The sequence below is a fragment of the Hydra vulgaris genome, chromosome 03 (assembly GCF_038396675.1).
Source record: "Hydra vulgaris chromosome 03, alternate assembly HydraT2T_AEP".
In the NCBI taxonomy this organism is placed as follows: domain Eukaryota; kingdom Metazoa; phylum Cnidaria; class Hydrozoa; order Anthoathecata; family Hydridae; genus Hydra; species Hydra vulgaris.
The window spans coordinates 44,621,254-44,635,000 of NC_088922.1; the positions used below are offsets into that span (position 1 = coordinate 44,621,254).

Genomic DNA, 13,747 nt, shown 5'->3' on the forward strand with positions numbered 1-13,747 from the left:
AATAAAATATTATTTGCACATAATAATATGCATGAGGTGAATAAAAATGCAGCATTAATGCTGAAAAAATTCTTACTTTTCCTCAAAGTTTTTGCTCAGTAAATTTGTCTAATCATTTTGAAATTAGTCTTTATAGCAAGTCTCCTACCCCATAGCAAACTTTTACAAAATGTTGTTACAAAATATTTGTTCATTTTTATAAGTTTATAAAAAGTATATATTTTTTATTATTGTACTGTAAGTATTGCTTGGGTGCACTCTCTTATTTTTGTTATAGTAAAGTTTTAAATGCTCTCCTATTAATCTTTATTTTTGTCTTGACAGTTGTCTAAATATGCTTTGTTCAAAAAATCCTTTATTTAAGTATATTTCAATTTTCCTTTATGCATTCACTGCTTATGTGTGACCATTCGGCAAATTTATGTGCTAAAGTTTTAATCGTATTGCCTAATATACCTATAAACTTATATCTGTTTATTCAACTTTATAACCTTTAGTCAGTATAAATTATATGAAACTAAATGAATCTATAATATATATGTGTATATATATATATATATATATATATATATATATATATATATATATATATATATATATATATATATTATATATATAAATATATATTTATATATGTATATATGTATGTATATGCATGTATGTATATATATACCTATTTCAATATAACATCATCAGTATGCAGACCTTCGCGTAAGAGGCGTGCGGTTGCACGCTTTGTATGACCACACATATAATACTTTCTTTTGACAACTTGACCATGGCTCTTTGCAAGTTTTGACAATTAGTGCTTTTAAAAAATGCGCTAAGAAAAACAAAGCATACATAAATGTGGTTTTTAATTTAATTGATTCCATAATTACAATTGAACTGCTACAAAATTTCCCGAGTACTTTATTGCAATGTAATAAAAGATGATCATTGAAAAAAATATTCAGATTAGAGTTTAAGGCAAAAAGAGTATAGAAGCTATCAAAAAATTATTACAAACAGTTTTATCGTGGAAATATAATTTCTAATTAAAAAATTATTTATTGCTAAACAAAATAATTACAATAATCTTGAAATAATCGCATATCCAAACTATTTTTTAACTATCCCAGGGCACGACAAATTATTTTTTTTAATGAACGTTGGCAATAAAAAATAAAAGCTATATTTATATACATATATATATATTAGTGATGTGCCATCGGCTAATGCCGATTGTAGCTAATAATAGGTTTAATGTATTTATTTAAGGGTATTATAATAATATTAAGGATTTAAATTACATATTTAACATGTTCCTATTCATCAGAAGTGATTCGACCTACTAGCCTATGCTATTGGTAACCAGCAACCAATTAATCGGCTAAACCATTGGCCGATTAATTGGCCGATGGCATCGGTTGATTAATCGGCATTGGCCAATGAATCGGTATTGACTATTAAGCCTAACTAAACAGGTACAAAGGTACACCTTATATGTGCAAGTTGCATACCTAATATTAAGATGTTACCTTTATGTACATACATTAAACTCTATAATTAGCCTTAATCGGCCTTTGCTGATGACACATCACTAATATATATATATATATATATATATATATATATATATATATATATATATATATATATATATATATATATATATATATATATATATATATATATTTTTCAGCAAAACTTAGAAATTTTTTTCAAAACTTTTAAAAGTATTTTTCATATGCAAGCAAACATTACTTCGCTTTAAGGAAAGTAAGAAAATTAAAAACTTTTATTTAAAATGAATGCATTTGCTTTAAACTTTTAATGTACTTGCTAATTACTTAAACGAAACCTTGCTTAAACATAATCAAGCCTTCCCGGGAAGCCCATGTGGTCGAACCTCTTGTTTGTCTACATTTAAAGAAATTTTTTAGACAAACTGATCACAGCAGTTCGCATCTTTTAACTTATAAAGCGTTTCAATAATTCGCAGCAAATAGCTAAACTTACCTACTAAGAAAAAAAATACCATCCTGGAAAAAGGAAACAAAATTGTAATGAAATATCAAGTTTAGTTAAATGAGCTAGATAATTTAAAAATTTAAAAAAAAAAATTTTTTATTAAATTTTTGTACAACTTTTGTGATCTTTTTTTTAGAGTTGTTTTTAGCTACTGAAATTTATACAAGTTGATAAAAAAAACTTTAAAATAAAAAAATAAAAATTTAACAACAAATGAAAGTTTTGATATGCAATTTATTCACAATTTTTATCAGTCTGTATGATAAAGAAACTAATTTGCTATGTATGTATGCTTTTTCATTTTGACGTCTTTTCGATTTGAAAAATGTTTTTGCTATATTTGACTTATGTAATAGGAAAATAAGAAAATAAATTGCAATTTATTTGTAAAATATATTGTTTGATTAATAAATTTTGTGATGGAATAATTTAAATAAAAGAATAACATGGTTTCTTTAATAAATGTATTTACCCCATTCAATGCATGTCTGAAATTGTTTCTTTTATATTGCCCAATTTCCAACATTAATACAAATTACAAGAGATAATGAACATAACAATTGCTCTGTTTGGAAAAACGTATTTAAAAAATTAAAAAAAAGTTTTAAATAAGCTCCTAAAAATTTAATTAAAAAAGTTCAGTAAGTTAACAATGCACTACCCACAAGCTTTTGGAGCATCGTCAATAACAATATTTTATCAGGAAAATAAACTATTGGGTATAAATGCACAATTTGGATAAACCAACAAAAGTGCAGATTATTTCAGTGGGGGTATTGAAAACAACCAAATATATTTTATATTTAAATATTAGTATTAATGGCTTTTTATTCTTTTATATGAAAAACTTGTTAAAAATTTTTTTTTCCCCACAAATAAATAGCAATTAGTTTTTTTGTTTTTCTGTGCATTGATAAAAACAGTAAAGTTTAGCAAAAACATTTGAAAAACAAAGCTAAAAAGTCCATGTGTCTAGCGCAAATAATAAAGGGGGAAACCTTAATATATTGGCTGAAAAAAGTTACAAAAAAATTGTATATCAAAAATAATTTTTTCTTTCCTTGTTGTACTTTTATCTGCTTTTCTACTCAAGTTGTATCAATTTTGGTAGTGGAAAATAACAAACGCCCTAAAAACAAGAAAACAAAAATAGTAAAATATTTTGGTATATTATTCTTTTCAAAACATTTTTTTTTTTAATGTTCAAATTTTTAGCTTTTTTTATTTAGATTTTCTATTTTGTATACTCTTCATTTCCTTTCTTTGAGTATTGCTGTTTTATTCTGTCTAGTTTCTTATAGCTTTATTTTGCTGCAAATTCTTAAAACGCTTACTTATATAAAAACATGGTCAAGTTGTCTAAAAAAATTACTTTAGGCATGGACGAACAAGGCATGGGATCGCAGGCACTTTCTGGGAAAGCTTGAAAATGATTGCTTTCTTCAATAAAAGAAAGCAATCATAATGTTTAAGCATGGTTTCTTTTGAAGTAATTGCAAAAGCATTACTTTTAAGTAAAGTTTTGCATGCTTTTATAAGCGCATGCAAAAACCATGCTAAAGCATAATTACTTTTTTTAATTGCGTATTTAGTTATTTTACTTAAAAGTAACACTTTTGAAGAAAGTAATTGTGTTTTGGCATGGTTTTTTTAAAAGTCTCTGAAATTAATTATTTTTTATTTTAAATAAGTGTTTTTTAAAATAAATAAAAAACTATCAATCGCAAAATTGTTTGGAAAAAAAATTGCTTAAGTAATGCGTTTGTTTTGAAAAATCTTAATCAAATGCCAACACTTGCATAAGCAGAAATTAAAGAAACATGGCATTCCTTTTTCTGTCTTTTTTTTTTAAAAAACACACACATGTTTGTTGACTTGTTGCATCCTCTATCCTATTAACTTTTTGATAAAATTTAAAATTTGCACCACAAAATTTTATTAAATTTTATGGCACTTTTAAACAGCCTAATTTACTTATGTTTTTAAACATCGTGCTGTGTTAAATATATCAATTTCTTAAAAATAAATAAAAAATCTTAAAGGAGGAGGGGGTAGGTGCCATAACAACCTTCCCCCTTACTACGGATCTGCCCTTGTATTAGCCTATTTATTCATGGGAGGGATTGATAAAGATTGATAGAGTTGTTATAATTTTTTTTTGCACTTTCACTAACAATTAAGTTTACATTAAATGGTTTAATTTTTTTTGGTTTTTCTTGTATTTGTTATGTTAATCTTTAAAATTTTGTTTTTTTAATTTAATTTTTTTTTAGATTTTATTCTCTTTTCAGTTTATGGATGGGTCATTCCATGCCAAGTGGTGCAAATTTTAATGAGGTCCCTCATGGACCATCTCAGATTTTATTGAAATTTTTTGATTTTGTACATATATATGTTAAAAGCATGTTTTGAAAATTTTAGATCAATATCTAATGTGGTTCTTGAGAAAACGCTATTTAAGTAGTGGGCTATTTTGCATAAAATTTCACTCTACAAGAAAAAAGGGTTTTTTCATCATTTTTAACAGCCGATAACTTTTGAACAAGTTAGTTTTATACTTCAATTATTATAAGATAGCAAGTGTGATGTGGATACTTTGAAAAAAGAAAAAAATATTATTTCTGGCATCTTAACTTTTTTCATAATGGCGGGCTAAAGTTGATTTTTTTGTTTTAAGAATAAGTTTTTTTGTGATTTTAAAGACCTTAATCTTAAAAACTAGTTACAAAGTTAATACAAATCAAATTGCCTGCTGATCTACATGTGGTGGATAAACATTTTTAAAAAAATCAGTTGATTAAAGAGCTGCATTCAAAAGTTATAGGTCTCCAAAATGAGTCAGATCGAGATTTTCGTAAAATTGATCTGTGATGCAAAGCATCTGTTGCCTAAGATGGCACTTTTTTTTTTTTATAAAATTTTTTATACGCATCAATTAAAGACTGTTAATTAATAAAAACCAAAAAAATTAATGGGCACTTATTTATAACCCCCAAAAGGTAGTCTCTAAAAGTCAGGTAAATTTTCCATAAAAAATTATTACTTTTTAAAAGTTTAGTTATTGTTTCATTTAATTCTATATTACTAGTATGTCAATCTAAAAAGTACTAATAAAACCAAATAAATTGTTGTATTTTAGAACTAATTAATAATAAGTAATATGCCTGAGCTTTCTACTTGCTGTATTGGTAAAGCATTAAATGAACAGTGCTATCTATCTAATAAAAGTAAACGCTACCAAGAACTGTCTAAACTAAACCAAGAGCTTATTTCTTTGAGAAGCAAAATAAATCCCATAGATTTTCTTTGTAGCTATCACGAGAAAGTTTACTTGTCGAGGTATGAGAATGAACATCGCAGGTATTGTTGTAATCCGTTGAACAAGCACGCAAAAAATGTGAAAAGTAAGTTTCAATATTTAATATCTTAATTTAATAAAAATACCTTAATAACACTAAATAAATAAAAAAAAAAATATTTAATAATTATTTCCGTTATTTTTTAGATTCTCTTAGAGTTATCAGTCTTTCATATGCCAAAGATTTTGGTTTAATACCTGGTCAAAAAATTTGCACTAGTTGCAGAAAAATTCTGAATTGCAAACATAATACAAAAGAAAATGAACTCCAAGAAAAAGAAATCTATGTTGACAACCATACATTAAAAGAAGATCTTAATTCAAGTATTGCAAGTTTTGGATGCTCACCTCTAAAACTTGTTTCAAAAAAAGATAGAGTTGCATATGGAAAGCGTAAAATTGATAGCGTAAGAGCTCATACACAAAAGGCTGTTGCCAATGTGCTAGGTTTAGAAATAGCTGCACTTTGTGGAATTGAATCACCCTCAAAAAAATGTTTGAAAAAAACAAACACAGATTTAGACAATATTATGACTCAAATTAAGTCAAAATTTGAAAAAACATTGTCAAATTTTGAAAAAATCACACTTCTTACACTCACTCCAGACAGTTGGTCAATAGAGAAAACTCAGAAGTTTTTTTTTACTTCAAAAAGATCTGTAGTACAAGCCAGAAAATTAAGTAAAAAAAGTGGAATACTATTAAAACCTTCTCCAAAATCAGGTAGAAAACTAAGCGAAGATGTAATTACAGAGGTTGTTCATTTCTACGAATGCGATGAATGTTCAAGGGTTTGTCCAGGAAAAAAAGAGTTTGTTTCAGTTAAAGTAGATAGTAAAAAGCAACATATTCAAAAGCGCCTTCTACTAGTCAATATGAAAGAGCTACATATTGAGTTTAAAAAGAAATATAATTATCTTAAAGTTGGATTTTCAAAATTTTGTGAGCTAAGGCCCAAGTGGTGCATTCCTGTGGGTGGTGCTTCTGGTCTGCATGCAGTTTGTGTTTGTTAGTACCATCAAAATGTAAAGCTCCTTGTACAGAAAATTCCTGGAATTTCTGATTACAAAATCTTATTAAAATTAATGGTTTGTAGCATTGAAAATAGAGATTGTATGCTGCATAGCTGCGATAAATGTCCTGCTAAAAAGGTTTTGTTAGACTACATTGACACTTTATTTACAGAAAAAGAAATTAGTGAAGTTAACTTTTATCAATGGCAAACATCAAATTACCAATGTACTTTAGTACCAGCAACTCTACCTTTAGATGAATTTATTGAAATGGTTTATGAACAGTTAGATAGTTTACAAGTGCATCATTTTATATCAAAAAGTCAAGCCACCTACTACCAACATTTGAAAACTAATTTAAAAGAAAATCAAGCTTTGGTTCTTCTTGACTTTGCAGAAAACTATAGTTTTCTAATACAGGATGCAGTACAAGGTTTTCACTGGAATAACAGCCAAGCAACTGTGCACCCTTTTGTTGCGTTTTTTATAAAAGATGGAAAACTTGATAGTCAAAGTTATTGTGTTATATCAGATCATCTGAAACATGGAACAGATGCTGTTCATTGCTTTATCGGTAATGTTATTGATAAACTTAAACAATTACAAACATTTGAACACATTATCTATTTTAGTGATGGAGCTGCATCACAATATAAAAATTACAAAAATCTTATCAACTTATGCTACCATAAACACGATTTTGACATGACTGCAGAGTGGCACTTTTTTGCAACATCGCATGGTAAAAGCCCTTGTGATGGTGTTGGTGGAACAGTGAAACGTCTTGTTGCACGAGCCAGTCTACAATCACTAAACGATCCTATTGACACACCAAGCAAAATGTACAGCTGGTGTGTTCAACACGTCAAAGGAATATCTTTTTTTTTTGTTGACAAAGTTTCAATAGAAACACATACTACAAACTTCAATTTGGAAGAGAGATATCGTTCTTGTTCGACAATACCTGGGACACGAAACCACCACAGTTTTATCCCAATGTCACTTACCTCAATAAAAATAAGAAGAGTCTCATTTGATATTATTTGCACTAATGTGGATTTTTCTACTTGCAGAATTTATATTAATAAAATTTCCAGTTACTCACCAGGAGAATATGTGGCCTGCGTTTACGATGCTCAATGGTATTTAGGAAATATTCTTAGTATTTCAGAAGAGCATCAAGATCTTAATATGAAATTCATGAAAAAGTCTTTATGTAACAAGTTTACGTGGCCATGCAGAGATGATCTTTGTTGGGTACCTCTAATGCATATTTTATGCAAAGTGCAATCTCTTAAAGTCCAGTCAAACAGTGGAAGATTTTATAGTATTGACTTAAAAGAAATCAATGAGATTATTTTATTATTTGAGAAATTTAACTTTTTGTAAATTTTATTATTTTTGTTTATTTTCTTAAAAACATTTTGTTTGTTTTTCATTAAAAAAATTATTGTATTATAAAGAGGGGAGGGGACTTTATCTATTGGGATTTAAAAGTTCTTTATCTAAAGGGATTAAAAGGCTTTAAGCATTGATATTTTTTAATTGATATTTCATAATAAATAACATTACATAATTCAATGCATTTATTTATTATGTCAATTTCAGAATTTTATGGAAAATTTACCTGACTTTTAGAGACTACCTTTTGAGGGTTATAAATAAGCGCCCATTAATTTTTTTGGTTTTTGTTAATTAACAGTCTTTAATTGATGCGTATAAAAAATTTTATAAAAAAAAAAAAGTGCCATCTTAGGTAACAGATGCTTTGCATCACAGATCAATTTTACGAAAATCTCGATCTGACTCATTTTGGAGACCTATAACTTTTGAATGCAGCTCTTTAATCAACTGATTTTTTTAAAAATGTTTATCCACCACATGTAGATCAGCAGGCAATTTGATTTGTATTAACTTTGTAACTAGTTTTTAAGATTAAGGTCTTTAAAATCACAAAAAAACTTATTCTTAAAACAAAAAAATCAACTTTAGCCCGCCATTATGGAAAAAGTTAAGATGCCAGAAATAATATTTTTTTCTTTTTTCAAAGTATCCACAGCACACTTGCTATCTTATAATAATTGAAGTATAAAACTAACTTGTTCAAAAGTTATCGGCTGTTAAAAATGATGAAAAAACCCTTTTTTCTTGTAGAGTGAAATTTTATGCAAAATAGCCCACTACTTAAATAGCGTTTTCTCAAGAACCACATTAGATATTGATCTAAAATTTTCAAAACATGCTTTTAACATATATATGTACAAAATCAAAAAATTTCAATAAAATCTGAGATGGTCCATAAGGGACCTTTGCACCACTTGGCATGGAATGACCCGGATTGTTTATTTTAACTTTGCTTAAGTTTGTTAAGTTTGCTTTGTTGTTTTTTTTTGCGTCTTTTCAAAGCGCTAATTATCAAAACTTGCAAAGAGCTGTGGCCAAGTGTCGAAACAAAGTATTATATGCGTGGTCATATAAGGCGTGAAACCGTACGCCTCTTACGTAAAGACCTGGTATGCATCTATTGCTGCATTCATTTATTTATATCATCATTGAATCATAATTCTTACTATTATGTTTTTTTTTTTTTGTTGTTTAAAATTATTTATTTAATTATCTAAGTATACAACTTTTCATTTAGTTTTTGTTGTTTGGTTTCCTGCTATGTTTTGATGTATTTTTATTTGTTTTTACATTTCTTCCAATTCGGATTTTATTTGCATTGTTTACTGCAGTCAAGCGCTTACTGTTTTGCAATAGAGGGTGAGTTTGTTTTGTTAAGGTTGTTGTAGTCATGTTTGTGTTTTTTAATTAGATGGATATTATATCATATAATTGGTAAAATAAATGCGTTAGTTCCTTATTGCATGTTTTTACAACTTTATTCTATATTTACATTTTTTTGTAATATTAATTTACTATATTCCTAACAAATTTTGTGATTTCAAAATTTTGAAGTATATATATATATATATATATATATATATATATATATATATATATATATATATATATTATAGAGAGTTTTTAATTAACATAAATTAATATAAAGTTAAATTAAATCATTAATCTTATCCAGAAACTGGAGTTTTTTGAGCTTTAGATTTTTAACACAATTAGGATTTTAAAGATAAACTTGATTAACAATTTTAAAAACTAGTCTCAAACTTATCTTCAAAAGGTGTGTTTATATTTTATATTTCTTATACAATTGTATTGTAAAACAGCACCTATATACTAAACAGTGAAGTAATCAAAATCAGTGATATCACTTATAATGATTTTTTGGCCTATATCACTGTGTTTGTGTTGTTCTTACATTTGTACACACTTACTTCTAGCATAACGTTGTACATTTTTTTGTAAATCAAAAAATTAAAAATTTAATTGAAATATAGTAAGATTTCCTGTAGGTTTAATCAAGGAATCTTGGAACCTCTATAAGCTTTAAGGAAATCATATTTCTTTCTCTTGTCTATTCTTATCTGATCTCATATTTTTTTGTTTTTTTATTATAGAAACCTGGTGGAGCCAGCTCAAAAAATAGACCTTATGAAAGGTTATGTAATAGTTTTAATTTTGAATTCTTTAGATTTAACTTATATTTTTATAGCGCTAATTTATTTAACTAGTAAATATTTTACAGGTCTCATTTTGACACTGGTTTCCATAGTGATGGTCTATGTTGACACATCTGTAATTTACCATGTTGTTCGAGTACAGTCTATAATAAAACTTTATGTTGTTTACAACATGCTTGATGTAAGTTATACAAAATAATTTATTTAGAACAAGTTTATGCATCTGTTTATTTTTCTATATGGCAGTTTTGATTAGATGGCAGATAAACTGTTATCTTCCTTTGGTCAAGATGTTTTGGATGCTTTATATTGGACAGTTGCAGAACCTCGTGGGCGCAAACGTGAACATGTTGGAATTATTCCTGATTTTATACTCTCTTTTATTTATGTTAGTATCTTTTCACATAAAAATTGGTTTTAAAAATTACCATATCAAATGAAATACCATTAAAAAGCTCAAAATTTAAATATGATTTTATTAATAAATTTGTAAGATAATAATTATAAAATAAATATATATGGTAAAGTAAATTTATAAGAAATGCTATTACTACTTTTAAACTATAATTTATTATGAATGAATAAATTTATAATGAATGAATAAATGAGTTTATCATGATGTTATATTTACTAGTGGTGTACTGATGGCAAAAACCGATTGTGGCAAATAATAGGTTTTAATGTATTTATATAAGGGTGTTATAATAATATTATGGATGTAAAATAAATATATAACATGTACCTATACATCAGCAGTGACTCGGTCTACTAGCCATTGGTAACGAGCAACAAATTAATTGGCTTAACCATCGGTTGATGGCATTAGTTGATCAATTGCCATTGGCTAATAAGTCAAAACAAACTGGTGCATAGGCGCACTTTGTATATGCAAATTACGTACCTAATATTAATATATTACCTTTATATACATAAATTAAAGCCCTATCATTAGCCTCAATTGGCCTTTGCTATTGGTACAAATTACCAACCTCAATTGAACATAGATTATCTTCATTTCACATTCATTCACATAGATTATAATCATAGATTATCCAATTCTTTCAGTGAAAAAATTTTCAAAAGACTGCTCCCATTTATAAAGATGCATTACAAAAGTCTGGAGTTTATACCAATCTTCAATATCATTCAAATCTAAACTTTAAAAGGGTACTAATAGATGAAAAAGAAATATTATATGATTTAATCCTCTTTTCAGCAAAAAAGTTGTATACAAAATTGGACACCTTTTCTTAAACTTAATTGGCTTACATTTTCTATTATATCATAAGCTCCACAAAATTTTCAACAGAAATACAATAAAAGTTAGTTATAGCAACATGCTAAATATACTATCAATTATTAGTTCACACAATTTTTGTGCAACAAACTCACTCACTAATTAAACAACCTGCAACTGCATTAAGAAAACCACATGCCTGTTAACCTATGTCTATCAAAAAATGTTGTATATAAAACCTCTGTAACATAACCTTATCCCAGTCTTATGGAAAAGTTTTACATCGGTATTAGTGAAAATGTGTTCAACCATAGGTTTGCAAACCACTTTAAATTTTTTAATGCAACCAGGTATAGAAATAATACAGAACTTTCCAAAGAAATCTGGAAACATAAAGATGTAGGTAATATGCCTATAATCAAGGGGAACATAATTATAAGATGCTAATCTTACAACCCATCCACAAAAAAGTATAACCTTTGTATTTATGCAAAGTATTACGACTTTTGATAGTAGATCACTACTGAACAAAAAAAGTGAATTGGGTTTCAGCATGTAGGCATAGGAAAATATTTTTCTATGCCTACATACTATGTTAACATAGTTATCATGTTTATATGATAAATATAATGTTTATAAATATATAAATATGTATATAGTTTTTAAACATTTTCGCTTCCAACAAGGCTGCAAGCAACCACTAATTAGAGTTGGAAGTTACTGGAATAGAAAAGATGAAGATTGTAGAGCAAGATAACGATTGACAGATGACTTAAAGGATTGCAAATTATATGAATCAGGAAAGCAAGATGAAGGAAGCAAAATCCAAAGAACTGATGTTCGAGGGAAAAAACTAGATGAATAAGAGTTTTTGGAGCACTTAGGAACAGTCACAGAAAAAGGATAAGACTTAATTGAATGACTAGTAACACGAGAATGAATTTTAGTAGATGGCACAAGAGACACTAGCTCTTTAGAGCAGTACCCATTATAGTATTTGTCGGAATTAAAGTTCACCAACCACTGTGAGCCCCATGCTGTAGCAGAAGTGAGATCCTTTTCAAGCTCAAATGCCCCCTCTAAGCAATCAGAGAGTGTTGGTTTCTTATCACGACAAGAATAAATGATAGTATCATCAGTGAACAATGCCACCTTAGATGTGAGAATATCTGGAAGATCGTTAATGTAAATTAAAAAGAGTGTAGGGTCGAGGATAGAACCTTGAGGAACCCCTGAAGTTACAAAATAAGAAGAAGAGTGCTGTCCATTGAGTACAACTTTTATACTACAATTAGAAAGGAAGGATTCAATAATCTCAAAGATGTTACCTGATACATCGTAAGAAAAAAGCTTATGGAGAAGACCAGCATGCCAAACTTTATCAAAAGTTTAGAAATGTCAAGAGCGATGGCCTTAACCTCTCCACCTTTATCTAATGCACGATAAAACCTATCGGTTATTACTGTTAGCAAATCAGCTGTAGAACGAGAAGATCAAAATCCATATTGATGATCAGAAAGTAAGTTATTAGATTCAAGATAAGAGATTTAGTGTTTGTTAGTTAAAGATTCAAAAACCTTGCTTATGATAGGAAGAAGACTAATATAACGGTAGTTAAATGAATCAGATCACTCTCCAGAATTTTTGAAAATAGGGATAGCAGATGCTGCTTTCCAACAGGCTGGAAAACAAGACTCTGATAAGCACTTGCTGAGTAGTTTTGAAAGTGTAGATGATAGCCGGAGAACACTTCTGCAAGACTATAACAGGTATGTTGTCTGGGCCACAAGCTGTAGAAGAGTCAAAGCAGGAAATCACTTTAGATACAGAAGCTGGAATGATACGAATGTCAAGTAATGGATCAACCTGTTTGACAGCTATATCAGGTAGAACGCAACTAGTGGAATCAAGAGATGATATTGATGAAAAGTTCTTAGCAAACAATTCAGCTTTGTCTTTAAGTGAATTGACAAAGTCTAAACCATACAAGAGAGGTGGAATTACAGATTTGCCCTTATTATTGATACTATTAAAGATTCTCCAGAAGTCATGAGAGCCTGATTTTTGTAATGAAATATGAGATTTCATGACCTGAGAATAGTGGGCTTTGGCATTAAACAAAACCTTTTTACAATGGTTTCTAGCAGTAATAAACAGACATCTGTTTTCTGGAGAATTGTTTGCTGATAGATATAGAAGTAATGGTTTCGATTAGCAATTGCAGCAGCACAATGTGAGGAAAACCATGGAGGAGAGTGAGACTTGACCTGGAATTATCGAGAGGGAACAAAAAATTCCATGCCAGCCTGAATCCACAAAGTTATGAAAGAAGCACATTTGTCGACAAGAAGACGAAAGATTTCTACCCAAGGGCCATCATCAAGAAAATCATGGAAAGAATCCCAATCAGCTTTAAGAGATCAAACTGTGATCAGAAGCACCTAAGGGTGAATGTGGAGAAACTGAGTACTGACTAGGATCAGAAACAAGGCATAAGTTGAGTAGAGAAGGTAAATGGTTCAGGTTGTTTGGAAAGCGAGTTGGA

General features: G+C 28.5%; 2 protein-coding genes across 4 annotated transcripts in view; both read left to right on the forward strand.

Annotated features, from left to right (window-relative positions):
* LOC101241113 (transmembrane anterior posterior transformation protein 1 homolog) overlaps window positions 1-13,747 on the forward strand; it is a 56,176-nt gene that overhangs the window by 11,443 nt on the left and 30,986 nt on the right. The window contains exons 3-6 of one of the 2 annotated variants that reach the window (XM_065793354.1): window positions 9,026-9,147; window positions 9,903-9,943; window positions 10,031-10,146; window positions 10,222-10,357. In XM_065793354.1, the coding sequence (XP_065649426.1) occupies window positions 9,026-9,147; window positions 9,903-9,943; window positions 10,031-10,146; window positions 10,222-10,357 (415 nt within the window). The remainder of the gene's footprint in view (window positions 1-9,025; window positions 9,148-9,902; window positions 9,944-10,030; window positions 10,147-10,221; window positions 10,358-13,747) is intronic. The other variant, XM_065793355.1, reaches the window with a different exon arrangement.
* Window positions 4,812-7,915, forward strand: LOC136078188 (uncharacterized). Of its 2 annotated transcripts, none has more exons than XM_065793357.1 (2): window positions 4,812-5,417; window positions 5,519-7,915. In XM_065793357.1, the coding sequence occupies exons 1-2, from the start codon at window positions 5,174-5,176 to the stop codon at window positions 6,382-6,384; spliced, it is 1,110 nt and encodes a 369-aa protein (XP_065649429.1). In that variant the 5' UTR covers window positions 4,812-5,173; the 3' UTR covers window positions 6,385-7,915. The 2 variants fall into 2 exon arrangements, with proteins under 2 accessions (XP_065649429.1, XP_065649428.1); XM_065793356.1 differs by having other exon boundaries at window positions 4,814-5,417; window positions 5,519-7,913.

Excerpts from the sequence above, each read along its gene's own strand:
- LOC136078188 (XM_065793356.1), top strand. The coding sequence starts at position 6,457 with ATGGTTTGTAGCATTGAAAATAGAGATTGTATGCTGCATAGCTGCGAT.